Below are 20,969 nucleotides of genomic sequence, written 5' to 3'. Positions count from 1 at the left end.
ATATTAATGAATTTGGTAGAAATGTTGTCAGTAGTTTGTAGAATAAAACCAAAATGTTCATTTCACTCAAACATATGCCTATAAATAGTAAAACAAGAGACACTGAACATTGGTCTCTTAATTTTTTCCACGGCTGTATTTGGTAGAAAAGGGATCCGATTAGGAAGAGACTCAAGAGGCAGACAAAGACTGAAGTTGGGGAGTTCTGGATAACCAGTGAGTGAAACATGTAAATGTAGCACTGCAGCTAACGCCATTTACCAATAAGTGAGGTGGTGTTGTTATATAGTTGACGTAGTCCCAAGACAATTTTAAGTCACTCAGCCTGGAAGCTATGTGAAGAGTGTAATTTGATATCAGTAAACTCTACAGACGGCCCAAAAAGGTCATTTAAGCATAGGGCGCCATCTGCAGGCCAGGGTGCATTTGAATTACTGAGAGATTATATGTTCAGCCCTTTTTCTTTTTCTTTTAAAAAAGGAAATCTTAAACTATCCCTGCGTTCCGAATCGCATACTTTCTACTATTTAGTATGGTAGAAAACAGATTTAGTATGTCCCGATTCTTGTGGCCAGATTTAGGATGGTTAGAAAGACCCGGATGTCTACTACATCCGGCCAAGATTTTGAGTGTTGAAAACAGCATGCTTTTTGGGCGATTCTGACCCATAATCCAATGCGCGCGTGAAGTGACGACACATCGACGAAGCCTCCATATGAAAACAAACGGGGATGCGACGGATATAAAAACAAGAGGCAAGATCAAGACGTGATGTTATGATGAAATAAATAAGTAAAAGTATGTCCCAATAGTATGCCTACTGCATCCTAACTAGATTCTTTTTATCGTTGGATGTAGTATGTAGAATAGAAAAAAGAAAGAGTATGTGATTTGGAGCGCAGGGCGTGACTTCCCCAAAAAACAAATAAACATGCTGAACAGAATGGGAAAAACGCATGGAGCCCGCACAGAGTGTTGAGAGTCAAACCAGACCCAGACTCATACACAGCAAAAGTATTTGATTCTGCTTCTTTAATTTTCACTTTGACTGGCAAACAAACTCAGCAGTTTATATGCCAAACAAATCGATACATAGTATGTAACTTGATGGGGATAAAGATAAATAGACAAATACTAAATTAGGACGGCTTGATGGTTGATGTCATTATTTTTTTACATCATATTAACAACATATTTGTTTGCACAGATGCATTTCATGTAGCAGTTCCAGGTAACAACATCCCCATTACCTTATGACAGGAAATGTAAAAAGTCCCTTTGTTGTATAAAACATCAGGAGGTTGATAATAGTTCCAAGATTTGGGGGTTAAAGACACTGACCTGCTCCAATCCCCATACTTCCCTACTATTTAGTAGGCCAGAAAAAGATTAAGGATGTCCCAATACATGCACATCAACTGTAGTATGCTGAAAATACATATATGCCCCACTAACTCCAATTGCATTTTGGAGTATTCGTCTTTATTCTAGACATTTCTTGACATTAATGAAAAAAAAAAAATCCTCATCCGATTTTTTTTCATCTCCCGTGGCCCTAAAACTCTTCTGTTCTTTAGTATGTAGTGTAGTAAAAAGCATGTGATTTGTAACACAGGGACAATGTCTTTAACCCAGTAACAGGAAATGAAAAGAGAGATCGGAGGAGAATGCTAACAGAGGTGTCTTCTAGGTTGAAATGACCTTTACAAGTGATAAATGATATTTTCTGGGTCAAAGGCACAAGTTTCATAGTGTGCTCAAACCCCACTGTAACATTGCAGCGAAGGTATTATATCCATAATGGCCATAGTTTTCATATACGACAATCAAAACAAAAAAGGAAAAAAATAAAGTAATTACATTTTCTTTCAATCTATATTCAGTCTTTGTTATCAGTTAAACACTGTTGGCCAAAACATAAAAAAAAAAAAAGATTTGGACAATCAAAAGAAGGATTGTTTTTCAAACGAAAGACATTATAGACGTGATGATATCCCAGAAGCCACCTGCCCTCATGATAACCCACTGGGTCATTATCGTTAAACAGCTCCAGATAGTCTAGAGCCCAGACACACAGACAGACAACAGATTGTAAATGCACTTTTGCTCCTCAGTATAAATGCGTAGACACTGATCTTTGTCCTCAGCATAAGGCTATAACTGTCTGAGCGTAAATGCACACTGAATACACCTGTGTTATGTGTTGTAATGTGGTGGTGACACCACTAGGTCCACTGTCCACATTAGACTCAAGTATGAATTAATAATTTGGCATTCATTTCAATTTTTTGGATGTGATTCAAGACCAGTCCTTCAATCATGTCCTTTGAATTCATGGCTCAACAGCTGTATATCATGTTAGTATGTCCACATGAGAACACGCTGGTACTCTTAAACCTGTAATATATATATGTGTATGTATGTATGTATGTATGTATGTATGTATGTATGTATGTATGTATGTATGTGTGTGTGTGTGTGTTCCTGCCTCTGTGTACTCAGTTCTTCTTGAGGCCAGGTTTGCGGGTGTTGAACAGGCTGAGTCCTGATCTGCCGCTCCCATTAGACACTCCGCTGACTTCCACCCCGGGCTGCTGCATCACCTTGTCCAGGGTAGTCTTCTTAATGGCTGCTGGGGAGATGTTCTCCTGGTCTGCCAGGAACTGCAGCTCCCTGCCAGAGACAAGGCAAACAGCCTGGTGTTAGATCTAGTGCACAGCAGCACACTTTGAAGATGCATGCTGTGTCTCACTGAGTCAGCGATCAGAGGGGGTGGGGGGCTCACTTGAGATACAAACAGGGTCAAGAGAGAATTGCATTCCAGAAATAGTTATATTTGTTTATTCATTTTATATTTCAAACCATTTTACAGCAGTTAAAGGTAAAGTAAGCGATTTAATTATGTTAATATAACTGTTATATCGCTCTTTATTCATACAGTGATCATAAATATAGTGTGAGCGTTTCATAAGGCCGATCTTTCAGTCACCCGCTCTGCATGTAATCCGCAAATAAACTTTTCGGGGATTGTACTACTGATAACCAATCAGAAGAGAGAACGCTACAAACCGGCACCTGTCTCGCTGACGGTGCACGTGCAGAGCGACAGATGGGTGAATGAACTTAAAAGCTGAAGCAAGCAGATTGATCACTGTGTATTGGACTGCAGCAAAAAAAATAAATCAACAAAATTATGTGGTTTTTTTTGTATCAGTAGCTGTGTATCTGAATCTGAATCTGATGAAAATGGGGGCGGGACCTGATAAGCCTTTGGCTTCTCCTGTTACCCTTCGGACAACACAAAGAAATATGTATGAATATGTGAAAGAGAAAATTGTGTATTGTGTGAAATTGTCCGAAAGAATTAAAAAAAAAAAAAAAAGAAAAAAAAAGGTGTTTGCGCCTACAATGGCGGAGCAGGTAAAAATCCTTCCCAATGTCTGTTTTGATGGTTTTTAACATGTTTTATCACACTTATGGATCTGAGATGATGCTAGATAACTCGCTACTTGAAGACCGCAGTGCATTAATGTGGTGACGTGGGGACTGACAGGAAGTTAGCTAAACTGACCATTCCGCTTGCTGAACCTTTAAGGTTTACAGGTGTGACTGTCTCACCGTGTCCGGATGCATGAAGCCTCCACGGCGTTGATGAGGAGGCTGCGGAAGCCGCCGCTCTCCATGACGTGCAGGGCGTGGATGGTGGCGCCCCCTGGTGAGCACACGTTGTCCTTCAGCTGGCCGGGGTGCTGCTCGGACTCCAGCAGCATCTTAGCTGCTCCCTGGACAGGGAAGGGAAATGAGAGAAAAGAAGATGGGGGGTTTGTACAAAGGACAACTTATTCTTTATTCCTGCATAGTCATGGAGTGCTGATACAGCCTCCAGTCTCAGCAGCAGAAATGCTTTTGTCATCATTATAAAGAAATACAGGTGGCTCACAAATGCATTGTAATGGAGAATTAATTGCAAAAAGAGATTAAGTTCCTTCCAGAAAAATGAAATGTAATCAGATACACAAACAGTGTGATCATTCAAAAAGATGTCCCATGCACCTTGTTGGACTACACAAGAGGGTATGACCATGCAACTAAAGTGTGTGTGTTTCCTGCTAAATGTTCAAAGAAGAGACCCTCAGACCAGGAGGATTTACTGCTAAAGCAATGCTCAGAAAAACACACAGGAGCCAAACACACTGAGCAGAAGACAGAGCCTGAAGCGGTTTCAACGATGAGAAAAAAAATAAAAAAATAAAAACAGTTATTAAGTAAATGATTTACAAAAAGCGGTTTTGAAAAATAAAATGAACAAAACAATGACATAATGAAGCAGTATCCACGTTTACACCTCGGGTTGCAAACGGCAGCAATTTAACAGTTTTGCTTTATCTCTTTAAAATTCCAATCAGCTGTGTAAACCCTGCAGGAATCAGCTACATGTTTGAAAAACAATGTTTTGGCATATGAAACACCTTAAAGGGTTTTAGTTTTCCAAAGTTGTATATTTTTTTTGGTGAATTTCACTCGACAGTTCTACGATAGTAAACATGTTGGGGGGGTGGGGGGGGGGGGGACACCCAAAAAATATCTTTAATTATTTTTTTTATAATTAAAAAATAAATAAGGAAATGTTGGGGGCATTGAAAGCAGCAACTCTATCCCACTGTGTTTTCTGCCTCTGAATAAACAGAGGCTCATTTAAAACAGGTGCAACAAAAGAGAAAAAAAAAACACACACACACACACACACACACACACACACACACACACACACACACACACACACACACACACACACACACACACACACACACACACACACACACACACACACACACACACACACACACACACAAACACACACAAACACACACAAACACACAAACTGACCAATAGGGCCTGAGCTCCAAGTCTGACAGCCAGTCTCCTGGGCAGACCCATCTTCACTCCTCCGTCGGCAAGAGCATCCAGGGCTGTGAAGGCCTGTTCACACACAAACGTGTTAATGTTTCCCTTTAAACATCACTGCCATCATATATAAACTAACAGATCAGTGGTCAGTCAGGTATCGATTACCCTTCAGTCTGCATAGTATTGGGTAGATCAATAAGCCGACATCCACTTCAATAAAGTTACCACACTGCCTACTCAGTGAAGATGACAAATGCACTCAGACACTTCAAGCCTATATTTAAATGCCTGTCTAAAGCTAAGGCTCTATGCAAACAGCAGATAAACCCCATCCACACAATTATTCTTCATTTCTTCAACCGCTACAATGGACGTGACTGCTTTATAGAGCAGGAATGATTGAGATTTGCAAATACATGCCAGGGTTTTTCCTGCATAGAGAAAGTTTTGGCGCGCGCCAAAGCGGATTTATCCAGCGCCAAAGGAAAATCAGGAGCGCCAAAATGATAAAGATTGAGAATAAATATAGCTATTTAAAACCTCTCCAAATTCAGCCCAATTTAAGTCATCCTTCTTGAGGGACTGGGCAATAACTTGAATTTCATTTTCGGTTACTATTACGGCTTCCCTCAATCATGAAAACAAAAACATGCAAGGCATTACTAGCCATTAACAGAGCAGGGCTCCCACATCAGACAATCATTACTGCTGTCTGTACCGGATAAAAATAATTACACTTTTTTTTTAATAGTTCTATTTGATCTCTTATCCCTGCAGCTATTTATTCTATGTCTAGACCTTGAACGTGAAAATATATACATGACCAGCCAATGAAGGCCAGAGTATGCATGCAGAGGCTTTTAACAGACATTGATGTGAAGGCTGTCTAGACAGACAAAATGAATCACTGCTTACAGCTATGAAGGTTTGCCTACTTTTCTCTACATCTTATTGTGCAGTTAGTGAATAGATAAAGTGTTTTGACTTTGTCAAATGATTACTTTAAGAGTCGGTTTACTTGTGATTGTCATTACACTTGACATTAAGAGACAGAATACTGAATCAAAAAGGAAGTGAAAGATAGTTACAATTGAATGATCATTAGTTTAGGCTGTGAAGCCTTGACAGCTGAAGATACAGATAAGTAATGTAAGTAAATCACTCTTCCAAAAGCTCAGGGTATCAGATCCTTCAGAGTCTCTGTAGCTCCACAAGTGCAACAAACAAACAAACAACAAGTCTTCAGAAGTATATTAGATAACTATGCAGATACAGAAGTTGGGGCGGGTGATACAAAACTAGACAATTCTGTCACTGTGCTGTAAATCACCAACATTCCAGCAGAACCCTTTTTTAGTTTATTTTTGGAAGATAACTTGAGATCATTCCCCTCCTACCAGACCTCGCCCCTCTTTGTGACACTTTTTAAACCCTGATAGTGGGTGCGACTGATCCATCATCACACCTCACATACAGCCCTTAGTGACAAGCTCTAAAGTAACTCACGTAGGCTGGTCCACTGCCACTCAGCCCTGTGACAGCGTCGATCAGGTCCTCCTCCACCTCAGTGCAGTAACCTACGCTGGCCATCAGCTGCTCCAGTAACCTGCCGTCCTCCACCTGAAAGAAGGAGAGACACATCCCGGTGATATCATGGGGAAAAAGATGAAACAAAGGGTCTAGTTTGATCTTTCTGCAGAGCTTTTATGAGACTTTTAACCGATATGAAGCACAACAACTGACATCCTAAAGACATGTACACATTAAAAAGGTGTTAATACACAGCCTACACTCTGTAAACTTGTATGTAAACAAAGGGGCCCCCTGTGGCTAGCAACAATGCTATCACTATGGCTAAGCTACTGTTCGGTTTATACTTCGGCTTTGATAAGTATTAGATTTTTTACACCTACTTAAATATTGACAGGCATAATGTCACACTTGCTACTATACAACTAAAAACACATGCTTCCTGCATTTTGCTTAGCGATAAACAATAGCCAATATCGATAGCGTTGTTGCTAGCTACCACTTTGTTGACAGGCCCATTTACAGAGCCTAGGGTGTGAGATAACGCCAAATTTTGTTTAGCACACACACAGTGCATCGAGGGGAGAAGATATTCACTGATTTTGACAACGAGCATTCTCCAGAATGGCTGACTACACCTTTAACTCATTCATACACCATTGGAATCTTGTATGTGTGATCAGTCATTTACCTCTGCATGTGTCCCAGTGGCGTAGACTGTAGCTCCCTCTCTCACCACCACTGGAGTATTTGTCATGCACCTCATGACTTTAGGAGCCGAGCGGTACTGAAACAGCTTCTGTGAATGTACAGCAACGGATAGGTGAGAAAAAGGAGGCACGATGTTTAAACAAGTTTCCTTAACGAGTTTGGAACCTGGATTACATTTAAAATTTGAAATGGGGAGGATGAAAAGGAACACATTAAGAAGACAAGAAAGGCTTGAGGAGAAGAGAGGAAAAACTTCTGTGGCTGATGTCGTATAGAAATAGCCTGGAAATCCAGACCCACATCTAGAACGACTGAGGTTCTGGCCACGATCAGTAGACCTTCCCAACTCAAGGGGCGGCACCTACGCGTGCATTTCAAATGCCACTGCACGCAATTGGATAGCACTTCGACCAATCAGAGCAATGCACAAGGTGACGTATTAAACACCGTTCGTTTAGCGAACAGCGGGATTAACTGTACATTTTTGCCGTGGTCGGTCGGCAAAACAGAACATTCGTCCTTCTTGCTAATGAAAGATTTGAGTGCCGTCTTCCAAATCGTTAAGTGTCGAGGCCGAAGCCGTCTCAAACGACATATTCGCATCCATCTCTGTTGTTTACCATCACGGCTTCGACGGCGCACTGTCGTCATCTGGTCACATCTGCCCCAGAGCACCATACATAGGGCTCTGTGGCCCGCCCATAGCAGAAAGAACGAAGAACGATTTGATTGGTAGCTCTGGATTTTTGGACATATTTAAATGAGCTTCAATGGAGAGTGTCCAGACCAACAGGCACAGGTCTGGATTTCCAGGCTAGTATAGAATATGATAGTTAAGCAAATCTAAAAAAAAATAAAATTAAAAACACACTGAACTTCAGATGCATTAGAAAGTAAGAGGGTGAAAGTGAGGGATCCAGACCTTCTCTATGGAGCTGATGGTGACCCCTGCAGCACAGGAGACGATGAGATGACGGTCCTCAATGTCTGGGCCGATCTCGTCCAGCACAAAGGGGATGATGTGAGGCTTCACCGCCAGGAACAGCACGTCACTCTTCTGGACCGTCTCCTTGTTGCTAGTCGTCAGGTTCACCCCCAGTTTCTGCAGAACAAAGAGGTTGGTGATGGTAAAGAGGAAGGGAGACACACACACACACACGGACACACGCACGCACACACACACACACACACACACACACACAGACAGACAGACAGAAAAGGCCGCGTTCGCACCAACTAGGCATGGGACGATAACGGGTTTCAAGGTACACTGAGATATGAAAAAGTCATGGTTTCAATACCTGTTTTTAACATTTCATATAGAAATGTGTAGAAAGTGAGCATGTCTCTAAAAGCCTTGTTGAGCTTAAAAAAAAGGGACTGCTTTTTATTGAAATGTTGTTGAGAATAATTAAATTATTGTTTTCATACAAGTTAATTAATGTGTGGTATATTCTATATGTTCCAGAGAGAATTTTTTTATTTATTTTTTTTACCCTGACATTTTAAAAATTACACATCTGAGAGCAGTAATCACAATGCCTTTTCTCAGGCTAGGATGAACCGATTTCTACATTTTTTGCACATTTATACAACATAAGATCTCAGAGTTCAATACATCTTCATATTTCCACCGGTGAAGTATGTCTTTAAGCTAATCATACCGGCCCATCCCTACACATTTCCATTTCCAGAAGCTAGTACCCAACAAGGTCACCCACCCTCAGCCCCGTGACAGTGGGCAGGTCTGTGTCCGGGCAGCTGGCTGTGATCCTGTGAGTGGCAATCACACCTGGAGAGGGAGACGGGAGGAAGTACAGAGTGAGGTATGAGGATATACAATGAGACTGGGAAATAACAACTGCAAAAAAGACCATGTAAAACAATTCACATGTAAAAGTAGCAACAGAAACAGTGTAAAGAGGTGGGGAACATGTATAAGACAAGATAAATACAGGAAAAAGCCACCATCAACCATTCACAGTTAATACATTACAATGCTCACCACAAGTACACTGTATGGCTGTATTGATTGTATGATTGTGCAAATGACTGTGCAAACATAGTGATGAGTCCAGTTGCAGGGCTTTTCAAGTTTAGAAACAGGTGTTATGGAGGCACGGTTAAAAAAAAATCGATAAACTAAGATTGAGTACAGGCAAAGGGAAATATTGCACAATAAAAGGAAGTTGCCTCACCTGCAGCCGAGAACCCTTTCACGAGGGCGTGAGCCAGCTGGCCCGCTCCAATGAATCCAACACTCATTCTGTTTGATGATGTGGTCCCTTCACCTGTAGAATAAAGAATATAAAATAAAAAAAAAGACAGTCAGAAAGCTGTTATGTGGTCAGGCAGGCAGCATGTCACAATTACCAAAACACGTATTGTCAAACCCCAAAAACTTTGCAAACACAGTGCAATACGCCGTTCACACGGTTTCTTTAAAATTGCGAATTCTGAACTTTTCAATTCCAACAAGCTCAATTGAAATGTACACGGAGAGGCTGTGGTGAACAGAGAACTACTGAAGCACTGACAGGTGTGAAAGACAAGTGAAAGCTGATGTAACACCTCCTACCACACTCTGGCAGCACCCACGGGTGATTTTACCGGTGTTGCACCGAGAGTTGTGACCTGTCAGGAAATGTGACCCTAGAGGGCGCTGCTGCAAATGCTGCATGTTGTTTGCCCGTCCGTGACGGAGAAGAAGAGCGTCTACGTAACCTACGTAAAGATACATTCATTGCATTACAGCCACGGGCGTAACCCTTGGCGTAACCTAAGAAAGATAGCCGACACTGTCTCCGAAACAACTTCAAAACGGCAGATGGATGCATGAGTAATGGCTGTTTGTTGCTTTTATGTAGAAAGAGGACACCGACGCCAGGCATAGTAACGGAGTGTATCCGAAAATGAATAAAACGTTAAGGTAAAATAAAGCATAGTAACGGACTGTATCCGAAAATAAGTCAAATGTAAAGGTAAAATTAAATAAAAGGCTACATAAAGTAAGCCTATTTTGACTGTGATTTTCTGTACAATTGAACTTAAAAATAAATTATTTCACCATCAAAACATTGTTTGAGTAGCCTACCTTTGTCATCCTAGTATAGGCTACAGTTATCTGGACATCTTATTTGGAGTCAGCACAGAGCCACCAGCGATATAATGTGTGACCCTATTCTAACTACTTCATAGATGAGGAAATAATTAAAAAAAAAAATAGTTTCCAGCATTAATCAGGATGCATGTAGGCCTATTCTTTTTTGGTTTCATCACAGAGCCAGTAACTACTATGGGGTTACCATTTCTGATAACAGCCGTCAGAATGTGTGACCCCACTCTAACTTCTTCATAAATGGGTAAAGCATTAAAAGAATGTTTTTCAGGTGCTCTGTCATCCTATTGCATTAATCAGGACACATGTCATCTTCTTTGGTGTCATCACAGAGCCAGTAACTACTAGTATGGGGTCACCATATCTGACAAGAGCTGTCAGAATGTGTGACCGTGCTCTAAACACCTTAATAGTGAGTTAAACATCAAAATATTGTTTTGAGTGCATTTATCATCCTATTGCATTAATCAGGACACATGTCATCTTATTTGAAGTCATTACATAGAAAGTAACTATGTGGTCACCATATCTGACAAGGAGCAGCTGTCAGAATGTGTGACCCTACTCTAACTTCTTCATAAATGGGTAAAGCATTAAAAAAAAATGTTCAGGTGCTCTGTCATCCTATTGCATTAATCAGGACACATGTCATCTTCTTTGGTGTCATCACAGAGCCAGTAACTACTAGTATGGGGTCACCATATCTGACAAGAGCTGTCAGAATGTGTGACCGTGCTTTAACTACCTTAATAGTGAGTTAAGCATCAAAATATTGTTTTGAGTGCATTTATCATCCTATTGCATTAATCAGGACACATGTCATCTTATTTGAAGTCATTACATAGAAAGTAACTATGTGGTCACCATATCTGACAAGGAGCAGCTGTCAGAATGTGTGACCCTACTCTAACTTCTTCATAAATGGGTAAAGCATTAAAAAAAAATGTTCAGGTGCTCTGTCATCCTATTGCATTAATCAGGACACATGTCATCTTCTTTGGTGTCATCACAGAGCCAGTAACTACTAGTATGGGGTAACCATATCTGACAAGAGCTGTCAGAATGTGTGACCGTGCTCTAAACACCTTAATAGTGAGTTAAACATCAAAATATTGTTTTGAGTGCATTTATCATCCTATTGCATTAATCAGGACACATGTCATCTTATTTGAAGTCATTACATAGAAAGTAACTATGTGGTCACCATATCTGACAAGGAGCAGCTGTCAGAATGTGTGACCCTACTCTAACTTCTTCATAAATGGGTAAAGCATTAAAAAAAATGTTCAGGTGCTCTGTCATCCTATTGCATTAATCAGGACACATGTCATCTTCTTTGGTGTCATCACAGAGCCAGTAACTACTAGTATGGGGTCACCATATCTGACAAGAGCTGTCAGAATGTGTGACCGTGCTCTAAACACCTTAATAGTGAGTTAAACATCAAAATATTGTTTTGAGTGCATTTATCATCCTATTGCATTAATCAGGACACATGTCATCTTATTTGAAGTCATTACATAGAAAGTAACTATGTGGTCACCATATCTGACAAGGAGCAGCTGTCAGAATGTGTGACCCTACTCTAACTTCTTCATAAATGGGTAAAGCATTAAAAAAAAATGTTCAGGTGCTCTGTCATCCTATTGCATTAATCAGGACACATGTCATCTTCTTTGGTGTCATCACAGAGCCAGTAACTACTAGTATGGGGTCACCATATCTGACAAGAGCTGTCAGAATGTGTGACCGTGCTTTAACTACCTTAATAGTGAGTTAAGCATCAAAATATTGTTTTGAGTGCATTTATCATCCTATTGCATTAATCAGGACACATGTCATCTTATTTGAAGTCATTACATAGAAAGTAACTATGTGGTCACCATATCTGACAAGGAGCAGCTGTCAGAATGTGTGACCCTACTCTAACTTCTTCATAAATGGGTAAAGCATTAAAAAAAAATGTTCAGGTGCTCTGTCATCCTATTGCATTAATCAGGACACATGTCATCTTCTTTGGTGTCATCACAGAGCCAGTAACTACTAGTATGGGGTCACCATATCTGACAAGAGCTGTCAGAATGTGTGACCGTGCTCTAAACACCTTAATAGTGAGTTAAACATCAAAATATTGTTTTGAGTGCATTTATCATCCTATTGCATTAATCAGGACACATGTCATCTTATTTGAAGTCATTACATAGAAAGTAACTATGTGGTCACCATATCTGACAAGGAGCAGCTGTCAGAATGTGTGACCCTACTCTAACTTCTTCATAAATGGGTAAAGCATTAAAAAAAATGTTCAGGTGCTCTGTCATCCTATTGCATTAATCAGGACACATGTCATCTTCTTTGGTGTCATCACAGAGCCAGTAACTACTAGTATGGGGTCACCATATCTGACAAGAGCTGTCAGAATGTGTGACCGTGCTCTAAACACCTTAATAGTGAGTTAAACATCAAAATATTGTTTTGAGTGCATTTATCATCCTATTGCATTAATCAGGACACATGTCATCTTATTTGAAGTCATTACATAGAAAGTAACTATGTGGTCACCATATCTGACAAGGAGCAGCTGTCAGAATGTGTGACCCTACTCTAACTTCTTCATAAATGGGTAAAGCATTAAAAAAAAATGTTCAGGTGCTCTGTCATCCTATTGCATTAATCAGGACACATGTCATCTTCTTTGGTGTCATCACAGAGCCAGTAACTACTAGTATGGGGTAACCATATCTGACAAGAGCTGTCAGAATGTGTGACCGTGCTCTAAACACCTTAATAGTGAGTTAAACATCAAAATATTGTTTTGAGTGCATTTATCATCCTATTGCATTAATCAGGACACATGTCATCTTATTTGAAGTCATTACATAGAAAGTAATGTGGTCACCATATCTGACAAGGAGCAGCCGTCAGAATGTGTGACCCTACTCTAACTTCTTCATAAATGGGTAAAGCATTAAAAAAAAAATGTTCAGGTGCTCTGTCATCCTATTGCATTAATCAGGACACATGTCATCTTCTTTGGTGTCATCACAGAGCCAGTAACTACTAGTATGGGGTCACCATATCTGACAAGAGCTGTCAGAATGTGTGACCGTGCTCTAAACACCTTAATAGTGAGTTAAACATCAAAATATTGTTTTGAGTGCATTTATCATCCTATTGCATTAATCAGGACACATGTCATCTTATTTGAAGTCATTACATAGAAAGTAACTATGTGGTCACCATATCTGACAAGGAGCAGCTGTCAGAATGTGTGACCCTACTCTAACTTCTTCATAAATGGGTAAAGCATTAAAAAAAATGTTCAGGTGCTCTGTCATCCTATTGCATTAATCAGGACACATGTCATCTTCTTTGGTGTCATCACAGAGCCAGTAACTACTAGTATGGGGTCACCATATCTGACAAGAGCTGTCAGAATGTACGACCGTGCTCTAAATACCTTAATAGTGAGTTAAACATCAAAATATTGTTTTGAGTGCATTTATCATCCTCTGGCATTACTTACTTACTACACTTGGTACAAATAAAGAGAATAGTCAAATTTACCCATTTTAATACCTCGGTCTTTATTTCAATGAGGCAGAGAGGGGAATGCCATGCAGATAACTTATTTCAGTGCACGGTGTGGACAGACCAGTGCTCCCTGCAAACATGGACCCATGGGAATCAGCCACTGGCCTCTTCGGGTCAGGCCGATGGCCACGGATGTTGTCAGCACTGAGTTGGGTGCTGGGTGCAGGATTTATAACTCGTTGCACGCCAAACAGCTGTATACTGCCCCACCATCCTTTGATCCAACACAGCTGTGGTGATACCACCGCTGACACTCGTCACACTGGATCTGAAACAAGGTCATATTGAAAAGTTTCCATTAGTCTTCTGCAAAACCAGGTTGGTATTCAAAAGGCTAGGATACATGAACCATAACAGTCAAGTGGAATAAAAAGGCAACACCAATTTATTTAGGTCTAATGTCTTTTTAAATGCATTGTATATCTATTTAATGTAAATCAACACTAGTTTCAAACAATTTTAAGTCTAGCGGCCCGGGAATGTCATGTGTGTATATGTCATAAAGACACACTGAAACAGGGTTACCACAGCAAGTTAAAAACTTCAAATGCTGAAATTATTTAGAATATTTTCTAGTACACTGAAACACTATAGGACATTTTTTTTACTATTAGTTTGGGAATTTTAAATTTGCAATGTCAGAAAAGAAGCAATCCATTGAATACTAATTCCCACTTTGCAACATTTTGAGATCTTTTGATTGATTTAGGACATTTTTAAACCCCATACTTCTACATAAATACATCATACACCTTTTAGGATATTTTGGAAACTATACTACAGCTGTTAAAGAGTGAGACTCAAACATAGGCCATGTGTATTTAGACTGCTCTCTGCTGTCGTTGTTAACATTCTGCCCTCTGCCTGATACCTGAGCCTGGAACTCAGGCGATACTCTGACTAAGCTCTAAATGCAAAAACTTATCCTAAAATCTTACCCAGTCTGTGGTGGCACTTGGAGATCCTTCCTCTCTCTCCTGGTCCGTCTCTTCTTTTTCTCCACAATAAAAACAGAGCTGACTGAGATCATCTGGTAAAGATATGATATTGATAATGACTTATTCGCTCTACAAACAAAAATGGGTTAACACACATCACATAATTGAAAAATGTCCTGCATGTTTTAATACATTTATTAAATTTATCAAATTCAAACATATTTTGTAAGAATTTATTACATGTGGTGGTTGTGAAGAGATTTGGGATAATCAATGTGTATGTACATAACCAAGTTCATTGCATTTTAACCAAACAAAATAGGTGTCTTTATTTGTACACATTCTATTTTTACAAATAGGCTAAATGAAACAATACACATATTAAATTAGATTAGTTTAATCATTAAAGCTGACTCTGATCTTCAAGTATAACTCACCTAAGATCAGCCGTTGAGGCTGTTTATCATTACGTGGTTATCACGTATAAATATTATATAATACTACATGAAATGACTATAACATTTGATGGATTTATTAAATAATGCAATCTTACAAGGGCTATTACTATACTACTATTACCCATTGATTTTAAAAGGCTTCAAGATATATTAATGCATCAACAATATGCAATTTATTTTACTGCACATCATCATTTAATGCTGTACATTTATCTTCCAGCTATCCTTGAGATAATATTAATAAGTGCAATATACAAAATTTATTTAAACTTCCCTTTAATATTTGTAATGATATACATTTTCTATGGATATTTGGAATTCTCATTATGTTAAGAGAAAAAGGTTTATAAAAGTGTAAACATACCAGTCTCATTAAGGATTGTGAGAGCCACCTCCTTTCTGTAGGCCTCCACTGCCTTAGCTGAACATGCAAACACTGGAGACTTGTCTGCCAGGATCTTTTCAGCATACTAAGAATATTTTTAATAAAGTAATGGGCAAAAAATACTTTCAGCTTAATGTTTAAGGTGATATACAATGCAATGTAGATACACTATGGGGAAGTACACTTACTTTCAAGACAAATATTCCACAGGAGGTGTTATCCTTCTGGAGGCTGTGGTTCACGGTGCAGGCTGTCCATCTGGATGCATTAAACCCCCTCTGTCTCATGAATGACCTAAGAAGAAGTCAGAAAGATAGTATTTATTATATAGAAGTACATGAGCTTTACCATGACCTTCATAATGAGACATATCGGAAACCATATATCAAAACAGTTACCTTGTTGACTCTAAGCACTGTTTTACCCTGGAGGCAGCGTTGCCACCAGAGTCCAGCACAAGACTCCGTCTTTCCAATGGGAAAATCGCCTATAAAAGTTTTAGGAAATCATTGTACATCAATTACATATTTTAAGTCCTGAGGGTGCCTTTAAAAAATATTTAAAAACAATGTGCCTTACTGTAAAGATCCAATGCCCTGGCTGATGAACGGCTCCAAGAATAATCGAATATGGGGACGTTGGAGAAAGCTTAAAGAAAACAAAAGAACAGTAACATATCTTAGATTAGCAAAACACAATCAAATTGGTGTAATCATGATCAGAACAAAAATACCTCTCCTACCTTCAGTCTTGTTGGCCTCCTATTAAATATGTCAGTCATTGCATATGAATCAATGAACAGTGCCTGCTTGCCTCCCTTTCCATTGTTTTTGCAGACCAGTTTAGAAAGGTATGCATTTATCACCTAGGGTCAAGAAAAAAAGAAAGAAAAAAAACTTTAAGTCAACTTTTGCCTTTACAATAGCTTTTGCATGCTTGCAGGTTAAGTATGAGGAAGCTGAAGGCCAAAATAAGTATTGATGTGTACCTCACTCTCAAGTTGTTGATTGGGACTTGTCCTCCGAATGTCCCAAAAGAATATTTTATATTTGCCGATTTTAGAAAGAAGTACATGGGCATCTTTTCCTGCCCAAGCCTCTTTCACATCTGCCACAAGGAAAAAAAGAGTAAGTGAATATGCAAATAACACTATCCACTTAAGTACATTATGGGGAGAGGATTATGCTATGAAATTAGACTTCCAATTGAAAAATATGTCAAATGTAGAACAACTCTCTAAAAAATAAAATAAAAAAAAGTACAGCAATGACATATTGACTCTATTTGTATGTTTAAAAATCTTGAGGATCTTCCCTGACTGCCAAACAGTTATTTTCATTACCTATTGTACTATACCTATTGTATTACATCTCATTTAAGTCAAAAAACTTTTCGGATGATTTTTTTGATAGACAAAATATAAACAATAATCATTGTGTTACATTTTTCAGGTGACGGGGTTGTGGTGGTTGCTGGTGCTGCAGGTGCAGGTGACGGGGTTGTGGTGGTTGCTGGTGCTGCAGGTGACGGGGTTGTGGTGGTTGCTGGTGCTGCAGGTGACAGGGTTGTGGTGGTTGCTGGTGCTGCAGGTGCAGGTGACGGGGTTGTGGTGGTTGCTGGTGCTGCAGGTGACGGGGTTGTGGTGGTTGCTGGTGCTGCAGGTGACGGGGTTGTGGTGGTTGCTGGTGCTGCAGGTGACGGGGTTGTGGTGGTTGCTGGTGCTGCAGGTGACAGGGTTGTGGTGGTTGCTGGTGCTGCAGGTGACGGGGTTGTGGTGGTTGCTGGTGCTGCAGGTGACAGGGTTGTGGTGGTTGCTGGTGCTGCAGGTGACGGGGTTGTGGTGGTTGCTGGTGCTGTAGTTGTGGTGGTGGCAGGTGCTGCAGTGACCAACCTCTCAGGGATCCTTGGATTCTCTTGTTTAAACTTTTTTAAATGATCAATGCTGACCTTATTGAAGGTTTTGCCTGTGCTGTCAACAAGGTCAACACTTTTCCCTTCAATATGTTGGACTGTGTACGGTCCAAGGAACTCTGGGTCCAGCTTTCCTCCTTTTCTCTGTTGACTCCTGACATTTCTTCGCAACACCATGTCCCCAACCATGATGCTTTGCGTGAACGCCATCGATTCCAGTCTTGCCTTTGTTTTTTTTTGTACCTTTTCCTGATTCCCCTGCACAATATTGAGGATCTCTTGCTGGCGCTCAATGTCTATGGCCACTTGCTCTTCGGAAAAAGCCTCCTCAAAGGACCCATCGACCTTTAAAAACAAATGACAAATTGCAGGAGGAAATTAAACTTGATAGAGTTCATATAAATAAAAGGTAATTTTGCATTAAGATAACCATTTTTGAAAGTGTAGTTTACCTGATAGCTTTCTGCCACCTCCGATGGATAACGGGCTTCTCTCCCGAACATCAAAAAAAAAGGAGAGAAGCGCGTTGTCAATTGTTTCTTTGTGCGCAGTCCAAACATAACTGGATCAAGGAACAGATCCCAGTTCTTCGGTTTGTCCGAAACCAGTTTTGAAAGAGCTCTAAACAAACATTAGAAAAACATATGTTGTTATAGCTTAAAAGGCATGGACGATTTTAGTTTAATACATTAATTACATGCATTTTAGTCTCATACTTAACCTAATCCATAACAGACAAGACAAGACAAGACAAACAAAAATCCCACAACATTTCAAAAGCTATTAGTTGTGTTGATCACTTATTGGAATTGAAACAGTTTTTTTTTACCTCTGAATGGTGCCATTCAGCCTTTCCACCAATCCGTTGGTTTGGGGATGGTATGGGGCACAGAGACTCCTCTTGATCCCAAGAATTGCACACACTTGAGTGTTGATCTGTAATTGAATAATTGCATGTATGAGTATATATAGCATAAACATAATAATAAATATTCAACAACAAATTATTAGTTTCTAATTTTTTTCAAACACAAATGGAAATACATACTTTGTTGACAAATTCTTTCCCTTGGTCCGTCAGGATTCTTTGGGGAACCTCAAACTGGTAAACAAATTTCATCAGGCATTCTGTGACATCAGCGGCAGATTTTGAACGGATGGCATAAGCCTGTGCCCATCGTGTGCAGTAATCAATCATGACACATATGTATTGGTTCCCCTGGTCTGTTTGGACCAGTTTGCCAACCAAGTCCATGCCGATTAGTTCAAACGGCCGTTTGACCTGTTTACAAAGTAAAGAAGAAGGGAAAAAAAATCACAATTAGGCATAATGTTATTCACACATTACATGCAGGCCTACACATAGCTTACATTTATTCAATTACCCATAACATATTTTATCTTGCGAACAAATAAAGAATTATTGTTATGACATGATTATGATAATATTATAGACTGTTATTAAGTTGTAAATGTTTATTACCATTTGTGATAAAAATGTATTTAAACAATATGGGATTAAAAAAAACATTTACCTTGATCGGCTTGTAATCAATACCAGCCTTGATTTGTGCCCGATTCTGTTGGCACACGGTGCACTCTGATACCTATAGGCATATATAGTTAGATTATTTGAGGTGAATTGTGAATAGGCTGATGAGAGATGCCTGGGCTTCTACTGGCAATGACTGAATCAGCTTCTGTAAAGTTATGACGTGTCTTCTTACAATTTACTTTTCACATTATAAATCAATAGTGACCTTTTTCTATTACATTTTAGTGTGGCAGCAATAGACCTACACTACACCTTTAAAACAATACAATAGCAGACAGAAATTTCATAAACCAACATACCCATTTTTCAATGTCTAACGACATCGAAGGCCAATAAAAACGTTGGGAAATGGCATCCCTCGTTTTAATTTGGCCGCAGTGTGCCCCAAGTTCACTGGCGTGAAAATCTTTGAATACTGCATCTGCTTCAGCTGCACCACAAACAACTTTTGCTCTAGCTTCTCTCTCGGATCCCTTGTGTCTTACATAGAACAACTCTTTGTCTAAAAGAGAGAATAACATTCATTAGGACTGGATTCTGTGTTTTAGATATTATTTTGTAATAACGCATATTACAGGGGGCAAAGTAATTTTATGGTCATGGCATTTTGTAAAAGGTTGTTCACCAGAATTGATATCTACCTTCCAGCATCACAACCTGGGTGGACAACCTGGTCAACTAATGCTACAGGGGGCGGAAATAGCAAATTGGAACCACAGTTTAATGCAAGGGTAAAATTTAAATGTTTTAACTTGAAGATATCATCATGAAACTTTGAAAGTTGATTTAAAAAAATGTTAGAATATACAAATTACGCATATAACATAGTATGCACACATTTGCCAATAAAGAAAATCTAGATGTTGGATAAGCCAGAGTTAAAATCTCTATTAAATTGTGTGAATTTTGACAACATATGAGTGTATTAAGTTTCTAAATAACAAACTTCCTCTGAGAAATGGTGTTATAATTTTGGTTTGATGCTAAGATATACATGGTTTGGTAGTTTTTTTTAATACTCTCAATCAAAAATCTCAAATTCTAAAGCACTTACATCAACTAAACTTCCCATTACTATTCGTGGCACTATTCTAAAGGTTAATACAGAAAAATGTGTTCACATGTTGTTCATTATCTGATTTATGAGACATTTTCTTCTTCAAACCATGGTGAAAATGCATTGTTATGCCCTTTACATAGTATTTTTTTTATTAATGAAATAAAAAAAAGCTGTATCCCAAATCTGTTCTGTTCATCAGACACTAATATGTTGTCAAAATGCAATAGAGATTTGAACTCTGGCTTTATCCATCATCTAGATTTTTGGTTTTTATTTATCCCCCCCCCCCCTGTAGCTTTCCAGCAGTTAGTTAACCAGGTAGTCCACCCAGGTTGTGATACTTGAAGGTCCTAGATATCATTTCTGCTGAACAACCTTTTACAATATTCCATGTCTGTTTTCAGAAAAAAAATAGTTTTGCCCACTGGGTAAATTGTAATGATATCGCTTACCTTGGATGCAGAAATTCAACGCCTTTCTCCTGATGCTGAAACGCTTGTGCTTATCTGAGGTTTCAGGGTATTCTCCTTTGAGTAGAAAATCCATCAACTCTTGGAATACAGATGCGTCCATACTGTCTGCTGTTCTTAAAAACTCGGTCTCAAAGTGGCAGGTCAAGGTGGCTTTTATAGCTTTGGTCTCCCGGAACGTTTCACATTAATTGACAGTTGGACGGAGACCTTTGATTGGTTCCTGGCCTATTGTAATTACTTAAATTTTGATAATTTACGCCTATGCACTGATATCCTTTGAATGTGAACTCACCTGTATAAACATTCACAGGCTTGTTTTTTTTCCCAC

At 39.3% G+C, this 20,969-nt stretch overlaps 1 protein-coding gene across 1 annotated transcript in view; it reads right to left on the bottom strand.

Annotated features, from left to right (window-relative positions):
• Positions 1-1,017: 1,017 nt before the first annotated feature.
• pycr1b (pyrroline-5-carboxylate reductase 1b) overlaps positions 1,018-20,969 on the bottom strand; it is a 24,796-nt gene continuing 4,844 nt past the window's right edge. Inside the window, exons 2-9 of the mRNA XM_080029110.1 lie at positions 9,348-9,440; positions 8,871-8,941; positions 8,072-8,251; positions 7,130-7,237; positions 6,415-6,528; positions 4,888-4,980; positions 3,619-3,782; positions 1,018-2,673 (exon numbers count right to left, since the gene is read on the bottom strand). Of these exons, the coding sequence (XP_079885236.1) occupies positions 2,499-2,673; positions 3,619-3,782; positions 4,888-4,980; positions 6,415-6,528; positions 7,130-7,237; positions 8,072-8,251; positions 8,871-8,941; positions 9,348-9,414 (972 nt within the window). The 5' untranslated portion in view covers positions 9,415-9,440 and the 3' untranslated portion in view covers positions 1,018-2,498. The remainder of the gene's footprint in view (positions 2,674-3,618; positions 3,783-4,887; positions 4,981-6,414; positions 6,529-7,129; positions 7,238-8,071; positions 8,252-8,870; positions 8,942-9,347; positions 9,441-20,969) is intronic.

The sequence above is a fragment of the Ammodytes marinus genome, assembly GCF_949987685.1.
Source record: "Ammodytes marinus genome assembly, chromosome: 6".
NCBI lineage: Eukaryota > Metazoa > Chordata > Actinopteri > Uranoscopiformes > Ammodytidae > Ammodytes > Ammodytes marinus.
The sequence above is the reverse complement of the archived record's forward strand: the minus strand, read 5'-3'. Positions and strand labels throughout refer to the sequence as shown.